The following is a 23345-nucleotide window of genomic DNA, read 5'->3' on the forward strand; positions in this document are numbered from 1 at the left end:
TGCTGCATGTCACCCCCTCTCTCTCTATTTCCCCTATTTCCTGTCAACCTCAAGCTGTCAAAATAAAGGCACAAGAGGCCATATTATGATAAGAATAGTAAATAATCATAATAACAACAATACTGTATACTATGATATTCTCTGAGGCGGTTATCAAACTGTGAAAATCTTATACCGTTGCAAACCTAATCCCCTCTTGTGGTTAGTACTGGGGGATCTACTGTAATGTGCTTGTTGCAAATAAATTATCTGTAAAAGAATAAAACTGTCTTACTGAGTTAATATAGAGTAAAACACAACTTGCCAAAAATAAATGAGTAATTATGTTATTTTTACAAACACTGTTTTGGTGAGTACCAAGGCACATTTCAACAAAACACATGAAAAAGAAGAAGATGGCAGCAACAACAACAACAACCAGATGACTCAACGGTGTTAAATTTGTCTCAGCCGTGCTATGAATGGACACAGTTTGCACTGGACACAGACACACATACACATGCACATTCTCAGTGCATCATACAACAAAAATAACCATGCTCATGTGTCTGCACTGTGATCTATTGTTGTTACACTGCACCAGGACTTATGTAAGTCTCCATGCAGCAGGACCAACACTGGCCATGTGCTTGGCCGTGTCATTCTAGCCCTAATGATAATATAAATACTCAGGGGTACATTTCACAACCTGCCCACAGAAATAGGTCAGCGAGTGGCCAAGCAATTCCAGTCAATTAGAGTGCTAATGCAAAAGATTGTCAGTGCACTTACTAATGGGGTACATGATAACACTTTATCTTTAGGACTTAAACCACAAGACTCGATGAACTTGTGACTGGGACAATACTTAAATATAGAACAGTTCAAGGACTCTTGAGAGAGAGCTGATAGTTTTCATCATTATTTCTACCTTTAATCTCTTTTTTATCTAGCCTGATATCTGCTGACAGAAATCCTTGAGGATCTTAATTAAAGTGCGCACTGTACTAATTTTCAGTGTATCTTAAAACACTCAAGTTAGGATCAGAGTGATAATACAACTTGTTCAGCTCACCCAAAGGGATGCTGTGTTCACCGACAGCTTTGTCTTGCTCACGAGATGGCGAGGGGGCCTCAATCTCTGTAAACAGCATAAAAATTGTGAGGCAGGATGCACAAGATATTATATAAGGCTTTTTTGGGCCATAATTGAAGAGGGATCACAGTATATGGCAAACTAGGTCCTCATAACACATTGACTTTTACTCAACAGTATACATTATATTTTTAGTTTTGGACATTACATTTTACAGTACATTACGTTCAGGATTACAAGGGGAAAAAATACATAGCTGCAGGCAATCTATATATTCTGTAGTTGTAATAATAACCACAGCTGAGTGTGCCAACTACAGGCCATTTTGTTGTAATATACTGTACATCCTATGTGAAACTTTTAATTTTTTTCCCCTTAAACTTCAGAATGCATTTTTTGGACTAAACATAAATACATTTTAATCCAGGTCTAAATGGGTTAAGTATCTCTTTAAATGATTAGTTTGTTTAATATTGCTTTTTTTTTTTTAAATCAACAAATACATACATTGACTAATAAAAAACAAAAACAAAAAAAAACAAATCTAAAACTGAACTTTAAGATTATTAATGTAACTGAACACTGGATCTCAATGTTGCAAACATTTGACAAGTACCTTTTTTAAGAATGCCATCCTTGTGTTGACCGCCAGCATGAATTGATTCTGTAACCTGTCCTACTTCCAGGGTTTTGCTGTCCTCTGATACACAACTGTGATTTTCCATTGGCTCCTCTGATGGCCCACTTTTGGTTACTTTATCCCCTAAACAAGTCTCCTCCAGTGCAGCCTTGAACTCCTCACTGGGGAAGTCGCTAAGGTTAGGGATTGGTAGCGCAGGAGCCACTGGACTGCGTGTCTGGTCTTCAGGACTGGTTGCAGTTAAAACATTCCCTTGTTTCTCATTCGCAGTTGTTACTGCAGAGTCTTCAGCATCCTCACAGACCTTTTGCTGGTTAGGCTTCTCATTCGATGTCTCCTGCACCTCCAAGGAGGAGGGGGAGGTAGGTGGTAGGGAGTGCTCCTCTGCTGCTCCTTCCTCTGCAGTGTCTTTGGGGCAGGATACATACTCTTCCAGCTCAGGAAGGTCCGGCTCAATTATGGAATCATCTTCTCCTCCCACTTCATCTACAGTGACAAGTTCCTCCATGTTCTTAGGATACCAACATTCTTCATCCGTGTCATCTCCACTTCCCCACTCCTTCACCTTAAAATAAATATCCAGAAAATATCTGTTAATACTCTACTCCAATTACAGTAGAAGTAACCTGCAGCTTTAAAGAGGGTGCACATGTTTTTCCGTTGACCTGCGGGGTCATATAAGGGCCTGAGGGAGTTTGAGTGTGTAATATACTGTAGATCGAAATGCTTACTTACAGTGTCTCTTTCTTTACTACATCCAGTACCTTCTTTTGGCATATTGCTCTGCTGAGGTGAAACTGATTTTTCTTTTGACTGCCGATCCTGGAAAAAGAGATGACTTAGTAGCTACAAAAATAACTCATAAAGCATGTACATATCTGTGTACATTTTTAAAAAGTTACTCACAGTATTTTCAGTAGGATTTTCTTTCTCGTGTTTGTCCCCGGTGGTGTGCTTCCTGCTTAGCTTTTTGCTCCTGCCCCTGCCTGGAGAACCCTGCCTCTTGTCTTCTAGTGTTCTGCGAAGTGGCTCCTCAGTTATGTCAAACTCAGAATGCCTTGATCTACTGTGGTATTCACCACCATCCCTCCTCTTTGGCTTTGTATCATGCCTTTGGTATGGAGGTCTGGGCGGTTTGTCTGACTTGAACATGTGTTCCTTCATGTAGAAGTCGTCCTCCATGTTCCTATAAGAGTTGAAGGACATGACTTGAGGGCTGCCTCGTGGGTGCCACTCTCTGTTGCCCCTCATCCCTTCACCTCCTCCTCCTCGCTCATCTGCACATCGCGAGCTGATATGATCCAAGGGCTTCTGGTAAGCCTTCCGGCGGTCAGCTGCTCGTCCATTAGGCCGATCGTCATCCACAATGCCCCCATTCCTCCATGGGTCATCCCTCTCCTTTTCGTCCTCACCCCTTCTTAAGTGTGATGACCAATGGCCCGGGCCATTACTGCCTCTCTCCTGACCTCTACAGGGTGCCCCCTGGGGGCTGTGGGCCGAGCTGCATGATGTAAAACTGGGGCTGTGGGAATGAGGACTCAAAGAGCGGCTGATAGGGCTGCGGGAGCGTGCTCTCTCTGGCATATAACTGGAGGGAGATGATTGTGTGTGATTGTGTTGTAATTTTTGAAAACAGAAATATCACAATGACTCCTAAGTAATCAGTAATCTGTGACTTTTTCCCCTTAATTAATTTCCATTTTGCCATCCTCGATTAGTGACTCGCAGAACTTAGCTGCACAAAAAAGCATTTGAGACTGAGAGTAGAATGAAAAGTTGCCTTACTGTTCGGGTTCTTGCATCCCATCCCTTTCCCGCTGAGAGGTGAGATCCTGGATGATCGACTGAACATCTTTACCAGGTTTCTGTACCGAAAATAAATTCATGTTTAGTGTGTAAACAGCCTATAACCTGCTGTTTACTTTGTTCTACAGTCGTACCTTGAGTTGCAGCTCCTTGTACCTCTTAGACATTCGTATGAGAAGCTTCTGATTGTTAATCATGGCTGGAGTAAGTTGGTGGTATTGAACCATGGCCTGAGCTGCTTCAACAAATGCCATCTCTAGAAAAGCCTGGTGGGAGGACATAAAATTGCTGTAAACAATAATCCCCTTCTGACAGTTATATGGTTTGGACATCTGCAAAAACATGCTTACATCTCCAATGTCAAACTGGATGCAAGCGAATCTTTGAAAATCCCACAACACACAAGGTATCACGTTTCATTAACCAGAATAAATCACCAGAACAGTTGCTTTAGTCACTGTAACCAACCTCAATTTTAGTATGAATGTTTTAAATTTGATAGGGGTGATATAAATGGACTATGTGATAACTTACTCAGTTCTGATAACTTAAACCTGAGTGAGCTGTTGTGTACTGGAAGCTAAACAGGCAGTAAGTTATCACACAGTACATAATATCACAAAACAGCTGCAGCGGGAAAAAAACTGTTGACAATCATGAAAATGCTCATGCTCAGGACCAAACCTCACGCAATGTTACCAAAAGTGTAAAAAAAACTATATTCGCAATGTGATTCAGATCCTCTCCAAAATTCAACAGGTTCTTCCTTGGCCCATGCTACACCCTTCCAACAAGTTTCATAAAAGTCAGGCCAGTTGTTTTTCCGCAATCCTGCTGGCAAACATAAATAAACAACAACAAACCAGAATAATAAACTCCTTTGCAGAGGCAACAATGTCCTTGTACCTGATGGGTAGAGCGCATGAGGATGTAGTTGGTGACCTTGCCAAAGGGTATTCCCAGGTTGATGACATCATTCTCTGTGCAGCTGCCTTCAGGGAGGTTGCAGATGTGAACGACTCGCCCTGATGTGGCCTTTCTGGGTGGAAACGGCTGCAAATTATCAAAAAAATACAACCATGAATATTGTTTTAAATATCAAACAGATCATTGGCGAAAAATAACAACCTTTTGGTCCCCCTTACTGCTTGCAGTTACTGTGTGAAGCAATACTTAACTCTCAACTGGATACACAGAGATGAAACTGAGATTCAATTGATATTGATCTTCTCATGTAACTGTAGGCTTGACCATAAAAAGAAAACATACTTCCAAAAGTGTCTGTGTGATCTGTGTAGTACTTCAGAGTCAATCATACTGTAGGAAAGTAGTCTGTCTAACATCAAGGTAACACTATCACAGAGGATGTCATGTCATCTCCCCTCCTTGACACAGCCCACCCCATTCCATCTATTAATAGTTTCTTGGCAGTCATGCAGCAACGATAATGGAAGTTTACTTGTTTGGATTTAGAGACTTGTCAGCTGACTGGCTCCAAACATTTCACACATTTGACACAAGTCCCTCTGAGCTGCCAACTATAGCGACCTGCATCACCTTTTTAACTTAAAGGGATATATTATGCCAATTTTCATTTTCACAATCGTAATTAGAGTTTTTACTAGAACATATTTACATACTAATGTTCAAAAAACACATTATTTCTCCCATACTGTCAGTCTGAATATACCTGTAAACACTATCTCGGTCTGAAACACTCCGTTTTAGCGCCTGTCTCTTTAAGACCCTGCCCCTAAAAAGCCTGGTGTGCTCTGATTGGTCAGTGTTTCTCTGAACCCTCATTGCATCTTGGAAATGACTATGATGGCATTGTAGCAGCACTTTTTTACCTGTATAGCTGTGACAGCACAACTGTACAGAAATCCTGACGGTTCATTTAAAGGCACATTTTCTGACTACAGGCTGTGCGTATTTCTCTGCTGATTGTTTTGATACCTTCACAGTATTTATATAGCACCTTAAACTGCTTTATAATAATAGAAAAAAACATGCAAATCACACTCTTTAGAATATTGGACCTTTGTATTTGTATTTATTTGTTTATCTTTCAAAATAGGACGGAATATATTCATACACATTTACATGTAAATATGTGTTGGATTGCAGTCACGCCTTTAAAGAGGACTAGGTAAAGGAGCAGTAAGTTATATTTTTCTTCATGGTGACAGAGAGCAGCAGATAGACAGCACAGAGATGATTAAACTAATCCAACTGTATATCTTGTATTATCATATTCTGTCAATCTATTGCTTTATTATTTTTTACTTTTACAGCTTCATTTTAAGACAATGTTAACAGTATTTATTAGTCCTTTCATATTTCTTATTATCATTCTTTTCCCCAGCTGAAATATTAAGCACATCTCTATTGTTACCTGTATTTTCTCTTGTTTGTCTCACAACCACCACTTTTTTCTCTGTCCAAAGCAGCCATTTAGAGAACAAACACACTAAGACGGCAACACAGACAATCTAAGGAGCTAGCCATGTGCCTGTGTACTGTCTTTTTGCCGATCGACATACTTTTCTTTAATTTATATATCAAAATATGAAATATGGGGATCAGCGGGAGAAGAACTAATTGGAGGCACAGCAGGAGAAAGGGTTGAAATCAGTAGAAACTGCGAAGATCATGAATGTTAGCAGGTATGGGTTCAGTGGCCTGTGGAAACTATCATCCATCATGCATCGTATGCACTCTTTTATTGATTGTTTAACCTTTCCCATCAGTTCCCCTGAACAATTTACTGCTTAGCACATTTATAACTTTAAAAATGCAAAGGCATATTCCACTGACTGATTTAATCTATCTTTATCATCAAACTACCCTGTGGACATACCGTTTGTCACCTCATGTTCCTCTAACATCACTGCAGAAAGCGGTTGTAAATTCAGCTCGTCATATCTTGGAGTCTTATTTCTGCAACCATTGTGCTGCAACTGCAAGTTTTCCCGTCCCCCTCCTCCTTTACTGCTTCTCCGGCTTGCAGACCTGACAGACAGTTCCATGTGTGGAACAGACTGAGGTCCTAATTCCACCTCTGACCAGCAGCCAGGGTCTCTGTTTTTACAGGGAAAACCCAACACTAACAAACACTTCACACTGGGTCCAATAGCCCTGAAGTGTAGGATGTGTAAAGGGGAGGAGGAAACTTTTACAATCCCAAAGTCTCTTTACTATGCAAGTGTGTCAGTCTTCAAAACATACATGGAGCTGTGATCACAAAGAGTCCATAAAAAACTTAAAACAAAAACGTGATTGTATATCACAAAAAACAGATATTAGTAATTAATAAACGAAGGGTACTTTTGACTAATAACACAACTCTTTAACAAATTGGATGCTCTACATTTTTAGAAGTTATTTCTATTCATAAATTGCGGAAAGGCTATATTACTGTCCATACAACCCTGATCAAAAGATGACCTGGATGAGCCAGATTACTGGATTTCTATGCCACAACTTAACCTTAACCTTAACCTTCTATAACTTAACCTTAACCATAATGGTTTTTGGCCAGCGAGCTGACATGAACAGCTTCAGATGATCAGAGGGATAATTCTATTAACAGCTCCGTGCCACCACAGGAACACACAAAGGTCAGTGGAGGTTGGGCTCAATAAACACATCCATGAATAGGCTGTTTATGTTGTAGGAATATTAGAGAGAACAACAGTCTTGCTCACTACCCTCACTAATGTCTGACCTGTAAAATGACGTCTGTGTCTGAAAGCTCAAACAGTTTAACCACAGCATTGATATCGCTGTCAAGGTTGGCTCAGGCTTTTAACGGTAGCTGTTTCTGTTAACCACAAACCAGAGACGCAGAGTTATGCCATGTCATTGCCTACTCACAAGGAGGCCGTACACACACCGTCGGGGCCTCCTTAAATGGTCAATTTCGCTGTTGGGGCTTGGAACCACAAAAATTAATTCGAAACAACACCTTAGCCAAACAATGTCACAATTTTTTATCTTACAATCATGGACACAAAACCGGTTATGTACTAGCATTCACTATTGAAAAAAAAACCCAGACTACAGGTTGAGAAATAAACGAGAGGAAATACTGTTTTGCAGTTAAACTGAAGGAAAAAAAAAGAAAACTTTCTGATTGAAATATACTTTGTTCAAACAACAGTTCTATATAATTTTACTTTTAATTTATGCCTCTGAATTAAGCTAAAGAAAACACAGCCATTTTTACGATAAAGTATTTTCCATTAAATCTATGGATCAGAAACCCTACACTACGGTCAGCAGAGGTAATGCCACAGTGTGTTCAGCCATATGTTCTGTTGCTGAAACACGTTTAACACTATGACCTACCAAACAAGGGCCAAATGGTGTAAGGGATAACAACCATTTCAGTGCTTTCCTGTTTTCACTGACAGCGTGTTGACTGACACTAGCTGGAATTTCTGAGTACATGTCTGTTTATTTGGATAAGGCAGGAACCATGTTGGAGGATCCAGGGAGACAGTCTGGTTTCACAGTTTCTCCCCACGTTCCTTTGCAGGGTGCTCGCACGCCAATCCCTCAGATCGCTTTACCAGTCTCTCACCAGTCTGAAACGTTCAGCTGCTGCCTAAAGTTGTGACCCCGGGGTCTTAAGGTCTGCTCCTAACAGCAGTTAGCTTTAATCCTGTGTTTATCTTCGTTTCAGTTCTCTTATCAGTTGAAGCTACTGTGTTACTTTAAGCTGGGCTGCTGGAAACTGCAGTCCAAACTAAGGACTGCTGTGTATGTGCAAGCATGTATATAGAATGCTTGTATCTATGTGCTTATGCACGTGTGTGAGCTTCTCTGTAGAGGTTGTAGTAGTATGTAGTAAACATACACAAATCAAACTTAATACATTGGAAATAAGTTCACAAATGATCATTGCATGTTTTTGTGCGTGTGCATTTGTTAGTATAAAATATGGATGTAGTCTCTGTGACATCACCCATAGGTTTTTGAAGAGCTGGTCGTTGACATCTTTGCAGAGACCTAACGCTACCCAAGGTCCAAAAATGGGCAAAGACTATATATGAAGCCTCAACTATAATAGCCACCTGTGACAACACCCACCTGTCACTCAAAGTGGTCACCCCTTAATCATGCATAACTTTGAGCTTTACCATAATTTAAACTGGTGAATTATATAAAAAATACAACCCTCATACGGTTGTCACAAAGGGGGTAGTTAACTATAGAGACCAAAACCGTTTTTTTTGTACCAGGATGTAAACATGTTTATTTCCGCTGTAAGGTTGGCCATTTTAACATGGGGATCTATGGGGATTGACTGGATTTTTTGGAGCCAGACTCAACTTGCCATTCGAGGAACTGCAGTTTTTGGCACTTCCGCGTTGGCTTCATTTTTCAGCCCCAGAGATTGCCACTTGTGCTATCTGTACAACACAAGGCATTAAAACCAGTAAAACCCCACCTGTTCTGCTTCGACAGGTGTGTGTTTATAGCAACCAACATTAGTTCATGTAGCACGGCCTATAAATATTTTCCCACTGATACAATCAACTCCTTTGTCAATAACCAACCAATGAAGCATATGACTTTCACATCACTGAGTTCAGGCTCGTTTTGAATTTGGATCCCCTGCCAATCAAGAAAAGAACAAATGGCTGATACAAAAGAGAAGTCACGCATGTTTGTTGAAGAGGGATGTAATTAAAACAACATGGCCTTAGAATCCATACAATTCTTTATCTTTATAAATGCATGTATTATTTACCTATATTCTCTTAAAGTGTAATTCTTATGTGGCTTTTACATTTTTGTGAAAATCCCAAAATATCCAAAGAAACCAAATGCATCAGGCTGAAATACAAGTTATAATGTATATAAATTGCTTCACAAAACCTTTATAGTTGTCATTTAATATTATATTAATATGATAATAATTAATATCATTATTTATAGTGTGATATACTGTGGCTTCATTGCAGAGCTGATGTATGCTTTGGACATTCGTAAACATATTTCAAGAAGTTAAGAAACCTGCAACTAAAATACATAATATGCAGTGTGTCAGTATGTATCTGTGTGCATGTATGTGCTTCATCCGGGTGCTGCATGGTGAGCGTGTTAATGCCCGAAAGCTGTTGAAAGCTGGGTGCTGGGCACCAGACATGGCTTTCCAAAGGTTTGCTGGCGCTAATTTTCCGAGACCTGCCTTCACGATGGACACCTATCAACAGCTGCCGTTTTTCAACTTCAGTCAAGAGCCAACACAAGCAAACCCACTGTAGGGCAGCAAGTAGGGACAAATAAGCTCTTAGGAATACTCTTATTTACTGAAATTGGAGCCAAACACAAAGTCTTCATTTTGGTTACACCATATATATATATATATATATATATATATATATATATATATATATATATATATATATATATATATATATATATATATATATATACATATATATTGCTACAATGTATTATATTTCTACCCTCCACTGCAATCAAAGTCTTTAATTTAGGTTTACAGATTGTTTGGCCTGGCAATAAAATAAAAATAATAAAGGAATAGTCTAATACTAGTTAAATAAGCTTTTCTCTTTACAGTATGGATAAAACATTATGAACTAACGCTCATTTTTAGCTCATTCTTTTTACCACGTCATGCCATGCAAGTTTCCCACAGCAATCCTTCAGCAGCCTGTTTAAATGCTCCCTCAGCGTCCACAAGACTTATATTCATCAATGTGATTACGGTCGGTTATATTTGTAAGTAGAGTAAAAATATTTTTAAGTTCAAATAAACACTTTCAGTTAGTTCTGCAGTTACACTACATGTGTGTGATAGTTGGAGCAAGGGTCTGTGCAGAGCTTGTGTGGACAGTTGCTCTGCTCGAAAAGACGGACAATTCAAGACACTGCTGATCTGTGTCCGGTCATAACACATATTTAATTCATATGTGAAATGTGTTCCTCTGCCTAAAACTCGGTAATTATAATAATAAAAAGTATGCTAATGCAGAATAGAACATTCTAAATTCCCAAAGTAGGAATAATTTTATAAATGTGCACTTCTAAACAACATATTCCTAAATACAGAAACTATTTTGTCATATCCCCATTGTATTGCTTAAATTGTATCCAGGGGCTGGATAATCATTAAGTGGTAAAATAATAATATATGAAAAATCTCAACACATAGTCCCGCAGCCAACATTTTAATGACACAGTTTGCCAGGCTATTGAGTTAAGCGGAAAAGAGTTGTCAAGCTCAGGCAAAGCCTGCTGTTGTGCCCCAACAGCTGTCAAAGAGGATTTGGGTCTATTCATTAAGCTAACACCTTCTGGGTCCTTTCACTGTGCACCACATATACGTTTTCCTGTTGCTGAGCAAATAAATATTTAAACATACATGAAAGAAATAAAAATGTAAAAATAAATATAATATAACCGTCTGACACTAAACCAAAGAACACCAGTGGAAACAGGCCATTGCCCTCTGAGTCTGTTACTGTAGAGTCAAATATTAATCATTAAATACTTTTAATATTTCCATTAAACAAGATATAATTAAGGTATAGCTAGAATTATGTACAGTAGTATTCTTTATAGCCTACATACAGCATATCAATCACAACATGTGATTATATGCCAAGGGAGAACTCTAAAACCCTGAGGGAGAAAAAACATAAGCTGTGAGAGTCTGACCTTTGACTCATGCTGCTGTGAGGCAAATCCTGTGTCTGACGTGGGATAAGTCTTCATGGCTGCAGCTGGCAAATATGCTGTATTGGCTCCTGAGGATACATCTGTGGAAACAGTTAAAAATTTGGATTTTAAATTGTTTGCATATAGTCAACCAAGTTTAGAATGAAGTTACATTTGTTGAATTCAAGCCTCAATGTTAAAAATATTTATTATTATTATTATTATTATTATTATTACCTAAAAAGTGTATCATTTAAATCATTATTTGTTTGTGTTTTTTTTTTTTATTTATTATTTCTTTATTGTATAATTACATAATTTAAAAAACATTAGGTTGGAATAATAGGATTCAAAACATGCATCAGTGCTAAGAACTGACATCTGGGAAGTATGGCGATACTCTAATGTGATGTGCTTTTTTGCAGCAGAGGGTTGGTGTTCACAACCGATAGATTAGATAGATAAATGAGCTGTAATGATACGGCCGGATTTCACAACAATGTCCCATGGTGCTGCCTTACTACAGTTGTGACCTGGGTATTTTTCCTTCTCTTTTACAGCTACTGTTCACCAATCTTTCCAAACAATGAATGCTTAACTGAGGGAAGAAGAATCTACAAAAGGTTACAAATGTGCTGGTAACAATGATTCACTGAGTGAGAAGACGATCTCTCTCGCTGCTCGAAGGGTTAGGCGCAAAGACTAGTGCGCAGTAAAGTAATTATACATGAGGGATATAGAAAGGGATATAGAAAAAGGGTGCACAGATACTATCGGATGTGATAGAAAACAGACTCTCAATTTGTTTCTTTGTAGAAAAGCACTTAACACGCTATCAGCTTTGTTGGTTTGCTGTTATAATATGTGCACCAAAAGTCCAAAACCCCCAACAAGTGTTGTGGTGCACCATGTCTTGGATATTCTGACAGCATAGATCAATGGCACAAAATAAACTGCGTAAAGTTATAAAAACATGGTGCCTCATGCCCTCGCTTAACTCTAAAAATAGTCGCTGACCTCCATCTATCACTGTTTCACATATTCCAGCGATTAGAACGACATCACTGTAACACCACTAGCAAACAGAAGCACTTGAGGTAATGAATGGTGATGAATTATCCTACCTTGACTTGCAGCAGAGTAGACCATGGAGTTCGTCCCTCCAGGGTTCAGACCTCCATCAGAAGGCCTACCGACAGCGTAGTGAACAGCTCCGGCTGATACTGCAGAGCTGAAACAACAATCAGACAAGGCTGATTTTAGCTACCTCTCCCCTGCCTTGCTCACTCATATCTTGTGACAGAGCTCTTATTCATAGAAACACCAAGGCAGCTGTATATAGAGCAAGTAAAAGCTAAATAAAATGCTTCCAACACTCAAGAATGATATTTGCTCTGAACTGATCAATATAGTGCTGAAGCTAAAATAAACACACATTAGACACAGCTGCTAAGTGAGTTGGGAAATTACAAAACCATAGTCAAGGATAATAATTACATATAATTGTTTGAAAATCAACAAAAAACAACACGTCAGAAATTAAATGACAATCAATCAATAAATCAACCACAAATTACACTGAACTCCAATGACTTTCCTTGTAAATAACTTACCTTTCATTGGTGTACAAGGTTCGGTTTTGCAGGTGTAGTTTTCCCTTGACGTGCTGGTCCCAGTCCTAAAAACACACACATACACAAACACACACCATCCAAACAGTCTCAGACAGCTTGGAAACACTGGAAGCTCACTGCTTGCCCTGCCATGGTCTCACATACCCTGTGTATAAGATCAGGGCTGAGAGCAAATACAGAGACAACATCTAGAATTTGGTCAGACAGTGGTTTCCACTCAAATCAAAACATTTAGCTACAATTTATCAGCTACTTTCAGGCTGAAATGCCAATTTCATCCTCTAAAGCTAGGACATTAACACATTTTAGGGGTTGGTGAATATTATGAGCAGCATATGAACTTTTGCTTTATGTGAACACAAACTACATGGGAATTGTATTGTATTGTATTGCTTGTTCAGTTCTCCACTTCCTAATTTAGCTTAAGTGTGAGCTATTTTGGAAACATTCTGTTTAGTTTCAGGTGTGAGTTTGCAGAGCAAGCAGCTCCGGATATGATTTAATACTGCATTTATATTTTGACTGATCAGTTCACCCACCTTGAGGTTGTAGACCTTCTTGTCACAGATGCTGCACTGGTGTGGCAGTTGAGTGGGTGTGACAGCATGGAAATCATTAACTTGGTAAGGCTGAAGTGTCCTGGTACCCGATGACAGGGTTTCATCACCTCCATGAAGGGACTGGTAGCCCCCAAACCCCTGAGTGCCACTTGATGCAAAAGAGGAAACCCCACTACTGGGATTAAACTTGGGGTCAGGGGTTGGCTCCTCTGGGTTATACAGTTCAGTTCTGGACCGAATTGGCTGCCCAGCTGCTGTCCACACATTGGCAGCAGTAGAAACTATATCCACCTTTCCAGTAGTACTCAAGTTAGCAGGACCTCTCCATTGCTCCTTATGCCCAGTGGGGTTATAAACATTCATGTTCTGGTCATTGACACTAAACGCAGCTTGTTGCCCCAGCATATCATGTCCATAGAAATCTCTCTGAAAACCAACATTGTTCATGTTTTTTGCTGGAGTGTTAATCACTGCGTACTGTCCATCACCAGCAGTGGCTGATGCTGCCGATGCCCCCCCAACTAAGTTGTACTGAACACGCCTGTCAGTGTCAGAAGGGTAAGTTGACCCTGCAGTTTTACCATACTCCGCACCCTGTTGGCCCACCGTGCTTCCTCCACCAGGGTGGTTCAGTCTCACATTCCCTGGACTTTGGTTGAATCCCCCTCCCACCAAGGCCCCCAAGGCTGAATTTGAAGAGGAAAAACCTAGCGCCCCCGTAGGGAAGGCACCCTGTGGGTTACCGACCATAGTTGAAGTCCGTAGCTGATTGAACAGGGGTTGAGACATGGCGACATTGGAAAGAACCTGATTGAGAACAGAGGCAGCACTGGCTGTATTGCCCCCCTGAGCTAGTTTCAGGCGATAGAGGGTAAGATGGGCCTGGAGCTGAGCGAGCTGGAGGCTGGCTGGAGTCAGGAGGGGATGCTGGTTCTGCTGCTGAGGCCCTGTCGGTACACCGCCTGGCAGCTGGCCCCCTACCTGGAGGCTCTTCTTATCTGCGCTGTCCACAGGCCCCACACTGATGCTATGGGGGGAAAAAAAACACACCTAAGTAATCTGGACAAGGACAAATTGATTTTCCTTGTTTTATGTCACACAATAGCTTAAAAGGTAACTGCTAATGCTTTATGTCTATGGTTACAAACATGCTCCTGAGGTGGCAATCGGATCCTGTGGCTCCTCTTCACTCCTCATTATAAATGGTGTAAAGTGGATTGAGTCCGCAACTCAAGTTTGGTATACGTAAACGAGTTACATGAGGCCAGCCAATGTAAACTGAAGGAAACATACACAGAAACCAATGGGACTTAGGTGTTTTGTTGTCAACAATACAATGCAAGTCTATAATATTTATTTTGGAACTCAGCAATCAAGGTTATAGACATTTGTTTTGTTATTCTTGATAACTACTTGTTGAATATGGAAGTATGTGTGGTTGAACAGGGGAGGTAGAGGAAACATGGATTAGATACACTTAATACAATCTACAAAGAAAATTAGTGGAGGAGGAAAACTCAACTCATATCCAGTATCTGGATATGACAAACTGTTATGACCAACCATTGATTTTCCATGCCAATATCTGGCATGGAAAATCAATGGTTGGTCATAACAGTTTGTCATATCCAGATACTACCTGTATTTAAAGAGGCATATTTGATCTTTAAATTGAAAAAAATAAAATAACATTGCTCTGCTTTTAGTTAAGTTTACATTGTTTTCAATCATTACACCATTTCAATATCATTATTGAGCGCTAATGTCACAACTGTGGCTCAGTACATATTAGCATTATTACAAAACTACCAAACAATGACCATTTCTATACTGTTGGAAAGGGTCAAGGGCATTCATATGATTTGCTAACAAGCAAACCAGCAGATGGACGAGAAGTCGGGCACAGTCATCAGCTGGATGTAAGTGCTGCTGGGTTTAGGATAAGCCAAAGGAATAATCAGTGCCAAGTGTGACACACTACCAACAATGTGTTTATGGTAAGCAACGCATTTTGGTTTTAAGGCTGATGAAAGTAGCTAGGAAAGATGATGGTCATATCTGCTGGTAAGCAGCCCAAATGTTCATCATTATGCAATGAGCCCAGCATCTCTTAAATCTACTCTTTACATACCTCTGCCCATGAGCTCCAGTATTTTAGCTTCCACTGTATTGTGTGAGCTACAGAGTAACAATGAGAAGGCTATCCATGGCAACTTGGTTATATAGTACATGTAAACAGTAAAATATCAGACAATAGTTTAGATTTACAAAACTGTAAATGAAATGACTGCAAAGGGCACGATGTAGCAAAAGTTGTGAATCCTAGGCGATCCATCCTTGAGTTCTTCTCCAAGAGATAAGTAGACAGCAGCCTATTTAGACCAACTACGTTGTGTCACTAGACTGGAACATTGTTAATGGACAGAATCGATGAATCTGCTCCACTTTTCAGTCTTGTTGCTCTTGCTACCTTTCTGGCTCCATCACTATAGTCTGTTCAATGCCAAGGTATGTTAGTCATGGTGCAAAAGCTCTAGCTACTAATTGCATCACTGCAAAAAACATATGATCGAAAATGCATTATGAAATATAACAAAAACAATTCTACAAGCTCTGCCATTGTTTTTGAATTTTAAACAACTTACGAGAAAGTATGGATTTCAGCTTCCACAGTCACTACACAGAGTGTTGCTGATATAAAAGCTAAAAGATAGAAAAATATGTTTTCATGTACTGATGTTGGTGTTCAAGAACAAATATCTAACATGACATTTTAGATGAAAAATCTGTTTGTGTTGCACTTTGGGCGACACAGTGATGTGGTGGTTAGCACTGTCGCCTCACAGCGAGAGGGTTCCTGGTTCGAATACCAGCTGGGGCCCTTCTGTGTGGAGTTTGCATGTTCTCCCTGTGTCTGCGTGGGTTTTCTCCGGTTTCCTCCCACAGTCCAAAGATATGTTTGTGTTAGGTTAATTGATGACTCTAAGGGCGCACTCACACTGTTCATTGCCTGTAGGTGTGAATGGTTGTCTGTCTCTGTACGTCTCTATGTGCCCTGTGATAGACTGGCGTCCTGTCCAGGGTGTACCCCACCTGATGTCAGCTGGGATCGGCTCCAGCCCTCCGTGACCCCGATAGGGACAAGCGGTTGAAGATGAATGAATGAAATGTTTGCACTTCTTCCTGTTAAATGCTTTGTGAAAATTGCTGCCAAAATTATGTGCATTAAGTTAAACGAAGGATGGATGTTTTTGCACGGTTAAGGTTTTATGTATTTGCAACCAGTCGTGATATGTGATTTTAATATAGGTCTGTTTTAAAAGAGTTAGGTGTGTAATTGTGATGATTGACTCACTTCGGACAATTGACACTTCCAAGTTTTACTGCCGATTGTACACACTCTTAAGTGAGCAAGCATACTGATGGAGAGATACACTTACACCATTCCAGCTTATGACTCACAGCTATAAATACTGGAGTTGTCCTCTGCCATCCTGACACAAAGTGTCCTTAATAGACTAATATGGACTCTTGGACTACTAACACAGTGTACTAGACTAATCTTGTGATGATCACACCAAAATCTACTGAATCAATAGCATTGTTTAGTGTCTTAATTTGGTCAGAGAGCGGAGTAGCACATGCTATCTATACATCACCTGCTCTTTTAACCATGCACTTCAACTGGGAATACAAATGGCTTTATTAAAAGCTGCTAGGCTTTCAGTGGCAGAGAAAAGCATATTATTGAAGAATTAAATCTGTCAGTAGTGACAAAGTCTGTTTTATAAGGATGAAAGCAGATTTTAGAGACACGTTATTTAAAATATTTAAAATACACGTTAAAGGTAGCTGCAAATAAAAACACAAATGTTTTTAGGAAATTTTAGATTCATCAAACCTCTATGATGTACCAAAAAGCTTGGATTGAGTGTGTTAGTCCCCATTATTTTCAATTCCATTAAACACATCACAAAAAGACAGAACTGTATTTTATAACATTATGTATGAGATCACAGTATAATATACAGATCTTACTTTTGGTTGTGATGTTTTGACCTTTGTATGTTTTCTTATTTTTCAAATATAATGCCATGCCAGATTTGCCGTGCTCTTTGGGACTGAACCTTTGATAGCCAAAAAAATGCCTCTCACTTTCAAAACCATTTCATAGCAGAGCTTACTAGCTCAGTCTTAAGATAGCTTCATGTTGTCATTTCAAAACACAACAAAATTGGATTGAATAAAAACGGCATGTAAATACATTTGTACACACCTCAAGGTATTTCTGTTATGTTTGACAATTTAGAAGTAATAAAGTAAAGAAAAAAAATCATGAAGAACAGGTTCAATAGAACAAATCGTACAATATAGTGAATGTACAAAATCCACGTTAAAATAGGAAGTAGTAGAATTTGTAATAAAAGTGTTCAGAGTACATACTTTACGACTCGCGGTGCTTTAACCTGCAGTTCTTAAAAAACACTACAGGTTATGGTCAAGTCCAAATATCTACATATAATGAATATCTAACTTAGTTTCAAACAAGACTTCCCATTTGACCTAAGTGAATTTGTATTCTTTCTGATTGGTTTCCATTTTATTTACTCATTCGGGCTCAGCAATGTGACTTTTTTTTCTTACTTTCTTACTAATGCATCTGCATTGGAATTCAACAGGACCTCAGTTGGAACTGTGCTTTGTAGGGTCTACTGATCAATTTAATTTTCAATTTTAGCAAATAGTTATATATGCCTTATACTATATATACTATTTATTTAATGTATGTGATGTTTTGCATCCATATGATCGAAATGAACTAAACTACTCTAAATTAAGATATATCATGGAGAAAGGGCCTCTATATTTGAAATTACTTTTAACTCCTGCCTGGTACAGGTACAAAGCCTGTCAAGACAATGTGACAGTCCAGCAGACACCCTGCTGAAAACATGCCTTCTTAATTAATGTTTTAATTAAAAAACACAATTCTTGTGAAATACAACTTATTGATAGCTCTTCACAACACCATGCATCAAAGAAAGGGTAAGTATAGTGTGTTTACATTGAGAAAAACAGCTCTTAAAGTATTAACGTTTTTCATAAGACTCCACAATGCACAATGTAATCCACAATACAGACTGAAGGTAACAATTAAAAGTGAACAATTACTGCTGACTATTGACAGTTATTGCAGATGTGACCCACTGCAGAATTCAGTTTGCAAAAACCATCTGGGATTTATAACAGTGCCAAATGTCAAACAGCTGACATCAACATCAATATATATTAATGAATAATGGTTTCCAATCATGTATTAAAAGCTTTAAGGATTCATCCACAATTTTTTCAACTTTAAAGTTAAACATGCATTAAAAAATGAAAAATACTTGAACTAATCTAAAGGATTAACATCTCTCTGAGCACATCTCAACAAATGCCTAGTGGCATACCAACACAATATAAGTCATGATGACACTTTAAGCAAACTGCATCAAATATGTATATTTTTCAGGACAGCTTTGGAGAGACAACTTGTTCTTTTTAAAAGTCTAATACTAAGCCCCATTGTCCTCATAAAGTTGAAACTCACACTCACACACACACTTTCACAAAGATCAAAGGCATCTTCGTAGACATAACAATATGCCACATGGGCCCAAACAGTCCATAGAGCCTCATTGGAGGAAGTAACACATTAAAGGAAAGATTCAAGTCCAGCCCAGCGACAGAAAGCCCTCCACTGAGACCAATTAAACATCCAACAAAATATTCTGCAATGTCTGCAGCTCCATCGACAGCTATAAATCCTGCCTCTATGCCGATTCCCCGACACAGTACAGCTGACAAGACTTACCACCACACGCACTAGGCTACAACAGGCGTATGTTGAAAAGCACACCTGGAGGCATTGCAGAAACACACCAACCTTGAAAAGACAGGCAGCGAAGGTCCAAGTAACACCTCTGACACTAAACTCTGCACTGTGTCTCTGTAGCCTGACCTCTGCCCAGCAGCTGAGACTGACGCATGTCTCTACCCCCTAACATGACGACTAATGCTAGCACATGTACATTAGCATAACATTACCACCACTAGTGGTCTTCACTGTATGCGTGTTACGCTGCTCTCTTGTGTTACTGACCACTGGACAGGCAAAGGAGATGCATGTGATGAAAAGTCACAAGTGGTCAGCATGTGTGTGTGTGTGTGTGTGTGAGAGACCGACACAGAAGAGTATTTCGAGAGGAGGCCTTGGGGTAAGGCTCTGCAATGCTGAAGCTGCGGCGGGAATTTGGCAAAGAAGTAGAAAAAGGCAAAATTACTACTGACATACTACCACATCCATCTTTTGTAGTAGCTCCATGGAAGTGTTTTATTGTACAAGTGGTTTCTTCTAAAAAATGCTCCATGCACAAGTTTATCAAAATATACTGGGATTAATCTTTGGTTTTAACAACTACAATAAAAAGGTCATGTGAAATGTATCAACTTGCAAAACATGATGTGTTTGAATCTATCTTAGTGACCAAGGTTTTATGGGACGTTTCTTTGATTGTAAAATCTCAAATCAACTTTTACAGTATCAAAAAGCTGCCCTCCATTTAACTATAGAAGTAATTTTTAATTTCTTTTGAACATTTAACACATTCAAACATTAAAAACGGATTGTTTGATATACCAGAAATTATGAAAATACAAAAAGCCTATTTATGAGCAAAATATTGAAATTAATAATTTACATTAAAGGCAATAAATAGGCCAACTGTTGACTCTTCTGTATGAATGACTACATGAGACAATAATTATTACTTCAACAGGGAAATCATTTTAAATACTTCATATTAGGTAACAAGCTATACATTTTTTAGGTATACAAAGCATGGTACTGACATTTAAATATTTTTGTTCAACCACATTTCTAATGGCCTCACAATGATTTACAATATGCAGAGTCGTTTTGACTTGACTGAAAGAATGAATTGTGAATGATAATAAAAAGATGTATTTAAATATTTCCATATAGAAGTGAAGGTGTAGAAATGAGGAAGGGGAATGTAAAGCATGCTGATGGTGTTACTGTTGTCACTGGTTTTCCTTTCCCTTTTTCACATTCTTGGTAAGGGGTAGTGTTGTTTATTATTTACAAAGAAAATAATATAGTGGTTTTGTTATTAGGAAAGACATGCGAGTGAAGAATTTCTTTATGTAATTGATTTATTGATGATTAGATTAGGACACAATTCGGATAGACAAGCATAGTGCCTCTCCCTACTCCATTTTGAACATGAAATGTTAATTTACATTGCTTATTGTTCACCATTATTATTGGTTATTTTGTTTTTTTCTAAACCTTATTTTTTGAGCTCTTTATGTCCCTTAGTGTTTGTATGGTGAGAATAATTAAGCACATTAAATGTTTTCTTTTTAACATTAAAATGATTTCTCCTCTTTTATGTTTATAAAGGGGTATGATGCCAATGATTTCATATTCGATATAATAATTCCAAAATTATAATAATGTAATATATGTGCATATATTTGTAATTTATTTCCCTTTCTCTTTTTAATAAACCCTTTTATAACTGTTTGGATTTCACTTTTATGTTCTATCTCTCTTCAATTAAAGATGGCAATAAAATAAAAATGTTAAAAAATTGATTTCCATTCATTATCTCTTTCTATGTTTTGTTATTTTATGGCATTTACTCCCATTGGCAAAACAACCAATTAAATAAAACAGTTTGTTGCAGCATTTGCAGAAAAATGACTAACAAAAAAGTACACATAGTAAAACAGACAGTTATGACATAAAAAAAAGATCTCACAGCAAAATGCACGTCAGCCTACAAAACGGTTCTGTTCCGTTATGCTACCATAGAGCTCCATCTGTAGATTTTCAGCAGCTGTAAATGAACGCTTTACCTAATCACACAAGTATTTAACTCCAAGGGAGGTATCCCCCTGACAGATTTATAGTCACTGCATCTGTTAGCATCACACCGAGATGACATACCTTTTTATCCTGTGCCAATACCATCATGCTATACATTAATCAAAAGGAATATCCCCTTAATATATTACTATTATTATTATCATCAATAATGTTATCATTATTATTTATCGTACCCACTAGTGCAACAAACTAAGTTAGATGTAAAGAAAGGGGAATTATGGTTACATCAATAACAATCGGGGCCGGCTAAGTTTTATACTGCCATACAGATAAGGGCCCACTGAAGTATTTTGTGGGCTCATAAGTATTACCAGATTGTCTGTCCGATGAATGTATGACCTATATGTGATTATAATTAATATATGTACATTATGTATGCCACAGTATATTTTCACAACTACATTTTCGAAATTGGGACCAGTAAGATATCTCAGTAGAGCTTAAATCGGACAGACAAATGCAAGTAGAGAGAGAGAGAGAGAAAGAGAGAGAGAGAGAGAGAGAGAGAGAGAGAGAGAGAGAGAGAGAGAGAGAGAGAGAGAGAGAGAGAGAGAGAGAGAGAGAGAGAGAGAGGGCACATAGGTGTTTAATTTTTCTGTGGCCCACTAGGTGGTGCCACATATTGCCATAACTAGCCCCAGGAGATCTGACAGGAATGTACAGTATCAGCCTGCCATATGAGGGCACTGCACTTATTTTGCTCAGCAATTCCTGTCAAGCCTGTCAAAATGGGAATAATGATGAATACATTTGCAGCCTGTAATTTACTTTGACTCATAATGTTATGTTACTTTGGTTAACCATCTTTGGAATAGGATGAAAGTGCTTTATTGCCAATTCCATATATAAAGTTGGCTAAACCTTATATATAGACAGAGCACTCATTTCAGACAACAAATGCACAGGCAAATGTGTGAGAGATATGCATACAATTACACATGAACTTCGGAATATGTGACTCAAGACACAAATCAAGAGGAGACCTTGCGACCCTTACTCTTCCCAATATGGTATAAACAGTCGCTGACATTCCAGAGCCTTAATTTAACTTTTCAACAAATCAGACACGTAGCTGCAGCTTGCATAGTCAACACATCATGCCATGAGACCACCATCATGCCACGAGAGATGGTTTCATGGGGCGAGGTATGGGTGAGGAAAAAGGGTCAGCTTGCCTTGCTCTGTATTTGGCACAGTTGCAAACGGGGGTGATTCCTGATTTACGGCACCATAGCAATGGGTGAGATATGTTGGACGTAGAGATATAGGGTCTGGCCCCTCATGAGCACCATAAGGCTGGAGCGTTCAAAGAAAGGCATCACTTTAATTCATACCATGTTTCTGTGATGCTTGTAAAATGGTCAGATTTATGATTGGGATCAGTCACAGGGTTTTAGGAAGTAAAATCAAAAGGTAAACTAAAGTAACTAGAATCACATGTACCCAGCCTTGGCCTATCCCTGTCAAATAAACCTAGTAATTCACATGCCTGACATTAAGTCACTGACTGAGTCACACATAAATACATGTTAAACCCATAGACATGCAACCAAACCCTGAGAGGCTATGCCAGGGAAACATTTCCCCACTTCTCTGTCACATATAAATGGTAGCTGTAGGTGATCTTGTTTCAACCATTATGGCAGCATAACACGGGATATTGGGGTCACAGGGAAACATACAGGTCAAGAGGGAACCTTCTGACTTGACAGCTGCCGCCCAACTGTGAAACTTTAAAAGCATTCCAAAAAAAATTCCCCCTAGCACTAATTCTGCAATTAGTCTTTAGAGCTCTGCTGCCATAGTGCCCACGTGAGGACTTTACAGTGACACCTGTTTGAGGCATGACAAACCTCTAAAAATTAAAAGAAACAAGACCCAAGAAAAAGGTTTTACAACAGCGTTAGACACACAATGTATAGTTTTCTTGCCTGGACAAAGAAATGTCTTCACCGTGCATTTTTCTAGAGAAACTAGC

The 23345-nt window shown here is 38.8% G+C and overlaps 1 protein-coding gene across 2 annotated transcripts in view; it reads right to left on the minus strand.

The window, feature by feature from the left end:
- The window catches only part of rbm20 (RNA binding motif protein 20), a 49323-nt gene that overhangs the window by 3492 nt on the left and 22486 nt on the right, over positions 1–23345 (minus strand). The window contains exons 1-12 of one of the 2 annotated variants that reach the window (XM_083934998.1): positions 19340–19479; positions 13390–14437; positions 12830–12894; positions 12341–12447; positions 11217–11317; positions 4428–4574; positions 3656–3787; positions 3501–3580; positions 2622–3303; positions 2451–2537; positions 1692–2280; positions 1055–1120 (exon numbers count right to left, since the gene is read on the minus strand). In XM_083934998.1, coding sequence (XP_083791124.1) covers positions 1055–1120; positions 1692–2280; positions 2451–2537; positions 2622–3303; positions 3501–3580; positions 3656–3787; positions 4428–4574; positions 11217–11317; positions 12341–12447; positions 12830–12894; positions 13390–14199 — 2866 coding nt within the window. In that variant the 5' untranslated portion in view covers positions 14200–14437; positions 19340–19479. Of the gene's footprint in view, positions 1–1054; positions 1121–1691; positions 2281–2450; positions 2538–2621; positions 3304–3500; positions 3581–3655; positions 3788–4427; positions 4575–11216; positions 11318–12340; positions 12448–12829; positions 12895–13389; positions 14438–19339; positions 19480–23345 lie in introns of those variants that run through there. The other variant, XM_083934997.1, reaches the window with a different exon arrangement.

Source organism: Echiichthys vipera (assembly GCF_963691815.1).
Source record: "Echiichthys vipera genome assembly, chromosome: 2".
NCBI lineage: Eukaryota > Metazoa > Chordata > Actinopteri > Perciformes > Trachinidae > Echiichthys > Echiichthys vipera.